Below are 10,335 nucleotides of genomic sequence, written 5' to 3' on the forward strand. Positions count from 1 at the left end.
ACAATGCATTTCATGCTGTGATGAGCTGAACATATGCTGCACACCTGTGCTTTGTGATTGGAAGCAATTGGTATAGTAGTTTGTAGTGATGTGTCGGTCGCGAACGAACGATACAAGTAATTCAAGACAGAATGATATGATGATCTCCGTGCTACGGGTGCTCCGTGCATGCATGTAATATCCAAGGATTAGAGACTGTTGGATACTGCTGTTTTGAGCATTGCAATATATTTATTTTCACTATGTTATTTATGATTATCTTTAGGCTCAGCTGTTGCTGTCTTTTTTTCTTTAGTTAATACTGAAATAGAGCCCTGCTGTTTTGTTAAGGTTTTTTTCTTTAAATATAATTAAAATGTCGATACAGTAGCTGTCCTTTTTCTAAATGTCTATGCTTAAGTTTTTATAGGTGTTGCTATCTGCTTTATGTAGCGTGGTTCTGCAAGTCAGTGCATTCACTGGGTGGTCTCAGAGAGTTACACGGGTCTGTAAATGCAATGAAAACATTTGGCCACAGCAAATCGTTTATATTAAACATGTCATTTTTACTTTTGAATACTTCAGTACAAAGGATGTATTGAATAATTTAAGTGATATATGTGTACACATCATTAGTCAAAACAGGGCTACATTTGATTGAATTATAAAAGGTATAATATGTGGTAAACTGAAGAGCCGTTTGGGAGCCGAAAGAGCCGGCTCTTCTTGGTGAGCCGAGCCAAATGATCCGGCTCGTTTGGCGTAGGACCGGAAACCCAGAGTTTTCCCTGAAGTTAGCTCGCTAAGTGAAAATCCGGCTTTGTAGTACAGGCCTCTGGTGTCTCGTGTTATTTTGTTCTTCGATGCAAGCAGCAGCCAGATAAATGTGAAATCAGGGCGTGTGTCGTCCTGCACAACCTGATATTGACACACCGTCAGTACAAACATGTGAGCACAGTCCTCGACATGTGCTGCTCAATTACTAGGTTTTACAGAGATGCAAAAAATACCTCGGACAGGATGAGACCAACCCAAATGAAACTAATCAGGATTATTTCAACTTATTTTTGTTGGCTGTCATCTCTGTAAGCACAGCACTCACAATGATAATGAGAGCAACAAGTAGACAACGTTTGTATGTCAGAAATGTATACTGTACATTAGGGGTGTAACGGTATCCGTATTCGTCCCGTCGCGGTTCGGACGTCACGGTTCGGCACATGCAGTCACACGGCAAATACGCCTTTTTTTACGAGTGGGAAAAAAGTCTGTCACTCAGGGCAGTATTACACTATTTATAACCCAGGGGGCGGTATTGCGCCTAAAAGCCAGCTGCCCGTAAATAACAAATGAAGAACAAAACACAACAAAACGAACACAATACATGAAGAAGAAAAGTTAGTAGCTACGGCGAGTTCACACAACACACAGGAGCTAGAAGACCCACCTGCTTCTTTTAAATCAGAAGTGTGGGAACATTTCAGGTTCCCTGTGGACTACAACAATGATGGTGTGCGAGTTGTGGATCGGACGAGGACGGTGTGTCGGCGTTGTTCGACAGCGGTGCGGAATGCTAGTGGTAACACTTCAAACATGCTCAATCACATCCGAGTCAGTCTCAGTCCCCAGCGAGAGGGTTTTCTCGACGGCAGGTGACACAGTTACCGCCAACAGATCCGCCCTCACAACGTAGACAAACTCATCTTTCTGAAGAACAACTTGAAAATAGAGTAAAGCTTGAGTACCTTTATTTAGGCATAATGGCCTCACACACTCACAAATTAATTACACATGTTAGACATTGCTCCTAAAGGTACAGATTTTATTTTGTTTTATATTTATCATTGTATTTATTTTATATTTTGACATCAGGAGATGTTATACAGTTCTGTATTGCCTTTTATTGAAACACTTTCTTATTATTTATTTTAATATTTTCAAGACATTATTTTTAGTTGTACAGCTTATTTAACCTTTTAGTTTGACATTAGCCATTATAGATAATATGGCCATCTGAGTGTGTGTGTTACTGTTTGTGGTTTGTTTTTAACTGTATAATACAGTTAATGATTCCAAATGGTAGAGTTCCTTATTTTCATACCAAAACTTGCACGACTGTTACAAATAAATAACAGCAAAAAAATATTATGCATTTGGGACTTTTGTTTGCTTTTCCTTGTTGTACCGAACCCGTACCGAACCGTGACCCCCAAACCGAGGTATGAACCGAACCGTGACTTGTGAACCGTTGCACCCCTACAGTATATGTTAATAAACTTAACATATATTCATTTGGATAAAGAATAAGTGCCAGTTGTTAAGGTAATGTCACATTAAGTGGCAGGACTACACCAGGGCTCAGATTTCCTCCTGCTGCCCTGTCTACAAACTCAGTGTCCATGTTTGAGAAAACAAACTCAATTTGGTCATGAACTAACTGAAGAGGGAATCTTTTGGATTTGGTTTTAATTGTGTAAGTAATTCTTACAAAATGTTGTAAATAAATCTTAAATAAGATAAATCATGTAATGATCATACATCTTGATACACAAAGCTGGGGTCCTGTGTATGTCACTGCAGTTGTGTTTATGTGAACCAATGCAGAACTGGGACAGGTCAAATCTGTTTCCCTCTGCAGTATGCCCTGAGAAGGAGAACCTGAAAGTCTCTTACAGATGACATTAAAGCATATCAGCAAGGACTAAAAGGTACGTTCTCGTTTAGTCTCCATGATATCAAACTGTAGGATCTGTAATCTTAAGCCTGAGCCGGGACCTGCCTTGGCCTTCATCCACGGTATCCTCCATTAGGTGTCTCTGAAGAGCTACTGCATCTCTCAGGCAGTCAGACAGGCAGCACTTGATCCCTGATGCAAATATTCACTTTAAATAATTAATCAGACGGATTAGAATGCTTAAATTGAGCACTGTGGCTGAGATTAAACGGCCTGCAGAAAGAGTCTCACAAGAGCAATCCATTCCCGAAGAGCGTGAATACCCAACGACAAGCAAAGGGCAAGAAATGTGATATTTCAAACCTTTGTCACAGAGACATTTCCTTAAATCTCTACATCAAAACTAAATGTAGAGCAGGGAGATGCAAACCATTTGAATAAGTATCCATTTGCAATGTCATCTAACACAGAAAAAAAGATTTACCAGCAGAAAACATTAGAAATTCAAAAGGCAACAATGTCAGACCATGGCGATGGATGTATTCTCCAGGAACACCGAGAACACGATTCCAGTAAGAAATGCCAGCTCCCTGCTTATAGTGATGTCACAATGCACCATCTCTGGTATGGGCATGTCTTCCAGGTCAAATCACACACACAAGTCAAACAGTACAAGAGGAATGTCATGGGACACCAACAGTAGCAACAACTGGAGTCTGAGTACTGAGACCTCAGAGAAGAGACTCAAATGTCTGTTTTGTGTGTGGATCTGACAGTGGAGAAATTAACCCCTGAGGGTTTAACAATTATCTGTAGGCAGGAAAAAGCATCTTAAATCTCTTACACTTTACAATAAATCAGAAATATATGTGTAACATGTTAAATATAATACTATTAATTTAGCACCTAAACCGGATGATGGTACCATTTCCCCCCAAGAACTGCCCGTGTATTGCTGCCCGTGTATTAGGGGTTTCACCAACTAATCGACTAGTCGACTAGTCGACTACCTTTACCACTAGTCGGCGCTGTAGGCCCTAGTCAACTAGTCGTGTGAAAAATGGAGGTAAACGAGGTGCTGCAAAATGCTTCAAAACACGTCCGACATTCTTATGTATGGCAGTACTTCAACAAAGATGTAACCAACTCCACAGTGAAGTGTCAGTTGTGTACAGCTGTACTGAAGTACAACAAAAATACATCTGCTATGCGCAACCATCTGAAGATGAGACACCCGCTGCCGACAGCTAGCACTAGCAGTAATGCTAGCACCAGTGAGCAACGGACCGGCGTCAGCACAGGACAGAGGCAGACGAGCAGCAAGAAAAAACGGGTCTACAGTGATGCGGATGATGAGCTACGGGATGACTGCCAGCGGACACCGCATATCCCCACAATGGATAACCCACTGGAGTGGTGGGCAGAAAACGCGCACCGCGTCCCCCATTTAGCCAAGCTTTCGAGGAGCTACCTGGCTATTCCAGCCACAGGCACCCCGAGTGAGAGGGTTTTTTCCCTGGCAGGCAACACTGTCACCCGAAAGCGGTCAAGCCTCCTTCCCTCACATGTCGATGCGTTGGGGTTCCTCAACGCAAACCAAAACCTGGAAAGGTGGACGTTATCGTGGAGGACAGCGAGTAAACTGTTGTTGCGCAATGCGCTGTTGCGCACTGGATTTACGGGCATTTCAGTAAACAGAGTTTTTTTGCTGTCGATTTTACTAAGTCCAGTTATCGTTTGTTATTTACTAAGTCCAGTTACTGTTTGTTATTTACTAAGTCCAGTTACTGTTTTTATTTACTAAGTCTAGTTACTGTTTTGTTATTCACTAAGTCCAGTTACTGTTTGTTATTTACTAAGTCCAGTTACTGTTTGTTATTCCACTAAGTCCAGTTACTGTTTGTTATTCACTAAGTCCGTTTACTGTTTGTTATTCACTAAGTCCAGTTACTGTTTGTTATTCACTAAGTCCAGTTACTGTTAGTTATTTACTAAGTCTAGTTACTGTTTGTTATTCACTAAGTCCAGTTACTGTTTGTTATTTAACTAAGTCCCAGTTACTGTTGTTATTTACTAAGTCCAGTTACTGTTTGTTATTACTAAGTCCGTTACTGTTGTTATTACTAAGTCCAGTTACTGTTTGTTATTACTAAGTCCAGTTACTGTTTGTTATTTACTAAGTCCAGTTACTGTTTGTTTACTAAGTCCAGTTACTGTTTGTTTTTACTAAGTCCAGTTACTGTTTGTTATTTACTAAGTCCAGTTACTGTTTTGTTATTTACTAAGTCTAGTTACTGTTTGTTATTCACTAAGTCCAGTTACTGTTTGTTATTTACTAAGTCCAGTTACTGTTAGTTATTCACTAAGTCCAGTTACTGTTTGTTATTCACTAAGTCCAGTTACTGTTTGTTATTTACTAAGTCCAGTTACTGTTTGTTATTCACTAAGTCCAGTTACTGTTTATTTCACTAAGTCCAGTTACTGTTTGTTATTTACTAAGTCCAGTTACGTTTGTTATTCACTAAGTCCAGTTACTGTTGTTATTTACTAAGTCCATTACTGTTTGTTATTCACTAAGTCCAGTTACTGTTTGTTATTACTAAGTCCAGTTACTGTTAGTTATTCACTAAGTCCAGTTACTGTTTGTTATTCACTAAGTCCAGTTACTGTTGTTATTCACTAAGTCCAGTTACTGTTTGTTATTCACTAAGTCCAGTTACTGTTTGTTATTACTAAGTCCAGTTACTGTTTAGTTATTACTAAGTCCAGTTACTGTTAGTTATTCACTAAGTCCAGTAATGTTTGTTATTCACTAAGTCCAGTTACTGTTTGTTATTTACTAAGTCCAGTTACTGTTTGTTATTCACTAAGTCCAGTTACTGTTGTTATTCACTAAGTCCAGTTACTGTTTGTTATTCACTAAGTCCAGTTACTGTTTGTTTATTTACTAAGTCCAGTTACTGTTAGTTATTCACTAAGTCCAGTTACTGTTTGTTATTTACTAAGTCCAGTTACTGTTTGTTATTCACTAAGTCCAGTTACTGTTAGTTATTCACTAAGTCCAGTTACTGTTAGTTATTCAACTAAGTCCAGTTACTGTTTGTTATTCACTAAGTCCAGTTACTGTTTGTTATTCACTAAGTCCAGTTACTGTTGTTATTTACTAAGTCCAGGGTTACTGTTTGTTATTACTAAGTCCAGTTACTGTTAGGTTATTCACTAAGTCCAGTTACTGTTTGTTATTCACTAAGTCCAGTTACTGTTTGTTATTCACTAAGTCCAGTTACTGTTTGTTATTTACTAAGTCCAGTACTGTTTGTTATTACTAAGTCCAGTTACTGTTTGTTATTCACTAAGTCCAGTTACTGTTTGTTATTCACTAAGTCCAGTTACTGTTTGTTATTTACTAAGTCCAGTTACTGTTTGTTATTTACTAAGTCCAGTTACTGTTTGTTATTCACTAAGTCCAGTTACTGTTTGTTATTTACTAAGTCCAGTTACTGTTTGTTATTTACTAAGTCCAGTTACTGTTTGTTATTTACTACAGTCCAGTTACGTTTGTTATTACTCAGTTACTGTTTGTTATTTACTAAGTCCAGTTACTGTTTGTTATTTACTAAGTCCAGTTACTGTTTGTTATTCACTAAGTCCAGTTACTGTTTGTTATTCACTAAGTCCAGTTACTGTTTGTTATTCACTAAGTCCCGTTACTGTTTGTTATTCACTAAGTCCAGTTACTGTTTGTTATTCACTAAGTCCAGTTACTGTTTGTTATTCACTAAGTCCAGTTACTGTTTGTTATTCACTAAGTCCAGTTACTGTTTGTTATTCACTAAGTCCAGTTACTGTTTGTTATTTACTAAGTCCAGTTACTGTTTGTTATTTACTAAGTCCAGTTACTGTTAGTTATTCACTAAGTCCAGTTACTGTTAGTTATTTCACTAAGTCCAGTTACTGTTTGTTATTTACTAAGTCCAGTTACTGTTTGTTATTTACTAAGTCCAGTTACTGTTTGTTATTCACTAAGTCCAGTTACTGTTGTTATTACTAAGTCCAGTTACTGTTTGTTATTCACTAAGTCCGTTATTTTGTTATTCACTAAGTCCAGTTACTGTTGTATTCACTAAGTCCAGTTACTGTTTGTTATTCACTAAGTCCAGTTACTGTTGTTATTTCACTAAGTCCAGTTACTGTTGTTATTCACTAAGTCCAGTTACTGTTTGTTATTCACTAAGTCCAGTTACTGTTTGTTATTTACTAAGTCCAGTTTACTGTTAGTTATTCTACTAAGTCCAGTTACTGTTTGTTATTCTACTAAGTCCAGTTACTGTTTGTTATTTCACTAAAGTCCAGTTACTGTTTGTTATTTACTAAGTCCAGTTTACTGTTGTTATTCACTAAGTCCAGTTTACTGTTTGTTATTTCACTAAGTCCAGTTACTGTTTGTTATTTACTAAGTCCAGTTACTGTTTGTTATTCACTAAGTCCAGTTACTGTTTGTTATTTACTAAGTCCAGTTACTGTTTGTTATTTACTAAGTCCAGTTACTGTTTGTTATTCACTAAGTCCAGTTACTGTTTGTTATTTACTAAGTCCAGTTACTGTTTGTTATTTACTAAGTCCAGTTACTGTTTGTTATTTACTAAGTCCAGTTACTGTTTGTTATTTACTCAGCCATGTAACACACATTAAAATGCAGTGTTTAATGTAACTGTATGAGTTCCGATATAAAATACAGTTGTACACCTCTCTTTGTGTGTCTTTATTATGACGTAACGACTAGTCGACTGCTATTTTGAAAAACGCGTCGACTAGTAAATATTGGTAGTTGTGAAACCCCTACCGTGTATTGCTGCAACATACATCACGCACTCATCTGCTCACCTGATGGAGTTGTTACATTAAGTATGAGACACCCCCCCCCTACACTGTAACAGATTACTGTGAAGCCCGGCAGCACATCCAAAGAAAGGCCGTCAGCAGCCTCGTCCTGAATTATCAGATAATGCTTACTCATAGGCGGTGCGTGAGGCTCAGGTTTGGGAAGGCTAAATAACTTTATTTTACCTGACGCTGCCCGCCTCCGGCGTCTAAAGAAAACAGATCAACTCAGTGAAAGCACCGCCTGCTGACCAATCAGAGCTCAGTGTGCGGAGTTTAAATCTATCAAGTCATATTACAGGATAAAGGAAATACAGTTTAAACTGCCGTTGCAGAGAAGACGCCGACGTGTCGCACTTTATCATTCATATCACACTGATATCACATCATCAATCAAATCATCGATCATATAATATCATAATATATCATATATTTCCTTATCTGAGTCAGCTTCTCGAGCCGTATCTGGCCGTGCAACACTTACATTGTCACATATACTGTATGCAGACATATTATTTTAAGCAACACATTAAGTTGACGAAACACTCAACTCAAATGTAATTAAAGTCAGATCCCCTCGTGTCTTATGGGGCAGTATCATAAAACTGTTGTACGCTGTAGTTTATTTATTTGTTAACCAGTTGTTCTGTATTCTCCTTGCAGGTGCAACTATGTGGCTTGTATCCTGGATTATATGTGTAAATCATGGATGTTTAAAGTTCATATTTGTCTAATATTAGTTTACTTTTCATCAATGAAGTATAGATGAGAGTAACAACTGCATCACTTCCGGGCAAAAATAACGGCTACGCCCACTTTTGGGGGAAAACAACGCTGTCAGTTGAACAGCGGTCAATACAAATTCTGAAGTTTTTGCCAATCCGATCAGAAATGTAAGAAAACCGGAGACTTTTGGATCTTCAAAGAGCCTGATTCCAATGGCCAGACAGGCAAACAATTGCATTAAGCCATTATAAATCAACGATCGGGCTCGATATATGGTTAAATATAGCAGTAGGCGATCGATTTTCATAGATGAGAGTAACATCTACGTCACTTTACGGCCCCGCCCACTTTTGGGGGAAACAACGCTGTCATTTGAATGGCGATCGAGCCTGAAGCCACAGAGCTCTTCTGTTACTGTCCTTTGTTCTTAGAGGAAGTACAGACGCACTGAACTCTTGATTATTTTTTATCTTTGAGGTGCAATAAACGACACGGCAGCTTGTTGGCATGATACAACTATTATGTTCCGCCTCGCTCATGAGAGAGAGAGCTGGAGAAATTACAGGCTCGCCTACTGATTTTAATTTAACCATATATCGAGACCGATTGTCAATTTACAATGATCGAATGTAATTGTTTGCCTGACTGGCCATCGTAATCGAGCTCTTTGAAGATCCAAAAAGCCACGGTTTTCAAAAAAATGTGATCGGATTGGCAAAAACTTCAGAATTTGTATTGACCGCCATTCAAATGACAGCGTTGTTTTCCCCCAAAAGTGGGCGGGGCCGTAATTTTTGCACGGAAGTGACGTAGGAGTTACTCTCATCTATGACGCTGTGCTGTCAGTACACTTGTCCCTGTTTGTGATTGGTCAAATGTAGCTAACCCCGCCCCTTTCACGTGAACGCGCTCTCAGCTGGAGAGAAACCCTGGCTTGATTTACCGAGTTGATAACCAGCGTCGTAGGACCGCTCGTTTGTTAGGGTTAGTTGAGATAACTCAAACATATCCAGGTGGCTGCATAGTAGCGCTAATGTCAAAGACACAAACATTATATTTGTATTTTACCAAGATGCAGTGACACACATATTTGGGAAGGCTTAGCCTTCCCTAGCCTACAGTACCCGCCGCCCCTGTGCTTACTGTGTTGCCAGCAGACGTCCTCCCTTCATTTAGAGCTTAAACTAACTACAGAGGAAACGACAGGGTGGAAAAAGGAGAACCATAGCACATTAAGATTGTTGTTTAACATTTGAGCCCCATGTAGGCTGGGGGGTCACGACTGACTTTATTCGTGACAGTGAAATGTGAGTAAACGGTATTACCCACAAAGAGTAACTTTTTTCCTCTATCTGCGTATATCTGCGACCAACACCCCTCCCTCCCTCCTCCGCATCTCTCCCTACACCCGTCACACACTGGAGCCTCGCGGCAGTTAGCTTTAGCTGGGGCGGCTGCTCAGTGACTGCGGATCGTGAGCATTGATTGAGGGGGGTACGTACCCAAAATGTGATGTTTCCCGGTTCTGGAAGTTGTGAGTTTCTGTGCGGCGGAGCGGCGTGAGAAGAGACAGAGGAGCTGAGCAGGAAGAGAGCCAGGGCGGAACCATCAGCCTGCCGACGTGACGTCAGCAGGACGGCGGCCCCCGGCACAGATAGGGTGAAACAGAGGCCCCACTCCTCCGTATAGCTATGGAAGCCCATATCAGCCAAAGAAAATAAAGAAATGATCCTGTAAATCATAATTATGATTTACTATCTTTTTATTTTGACATACTATATAATTATTATGACATACTATCTCATTATGACTTTCTATCTAAAACGAATGAGAAATGTTAAAGTTAATTTCATTCCAAATAATGAGATAGTAAATTATAATTTTGAATTACAGGATTTTTTTATTTTCTGTGGCAGAAATTAGCTGCCATAGTATTTCACTTCTTCACTTCTTAATAAAAATGATTCAGGTTGACTAAAACTCACTGTGTCCACAGAACAGGTGGGCAATGTTCAGGGGCTGTTCACTATTGCTAATGAACCCTAATTGTCCTTGAGGGCAATTGGGCAGTAGTA

The 10,335-nt window shown here is 39.3% G+C and overlaps 1 protein-coding gene across 2 annotated transcripts in view; it reads right to left on the bottom strand.

Moving 5' to 3' along the window:
• far1 (fatty acyl CoA reductase 1) overlaps positions 1-9,887 on the bottom strand; it is a 48,925-nt gene extending 39,038 nt beyond the window's left edge. For both annotated transcript variants that reach the window (XM_034227073.1, XM_034227072.1), the window contains exon 1: positions 9,763-9,887. In XM_034227073.1, the coding sequence (XP_034082964.1) occupies positions 9,763-9,869 (107 nt within the window). In that variant the 5' untranslated portion in view covers positions 9,870-9,887. The remainder of the gene's footprint in view (positions 1-9,762) is intronic.
• Positions 9,888-10,335: the final 448 nt, after the last annotated feature.

The sequence above is a fragment of the Gymnodraco acuticeps genome, unplaced genomic scaffold, assembly GCF_902827175.1.
Source record: "Gymnodraco acuticeps unplaced genomic scaffold, fGymAcu1.1, whole genome shotgun sequence".
Classification (NCBI taxonomy): Eukaryota; Metazoa; Chordata; class Actinopteri; order Perciformes; family Bathydraconidae; genus Gymnodraco; species Gymnodraco acuticeps.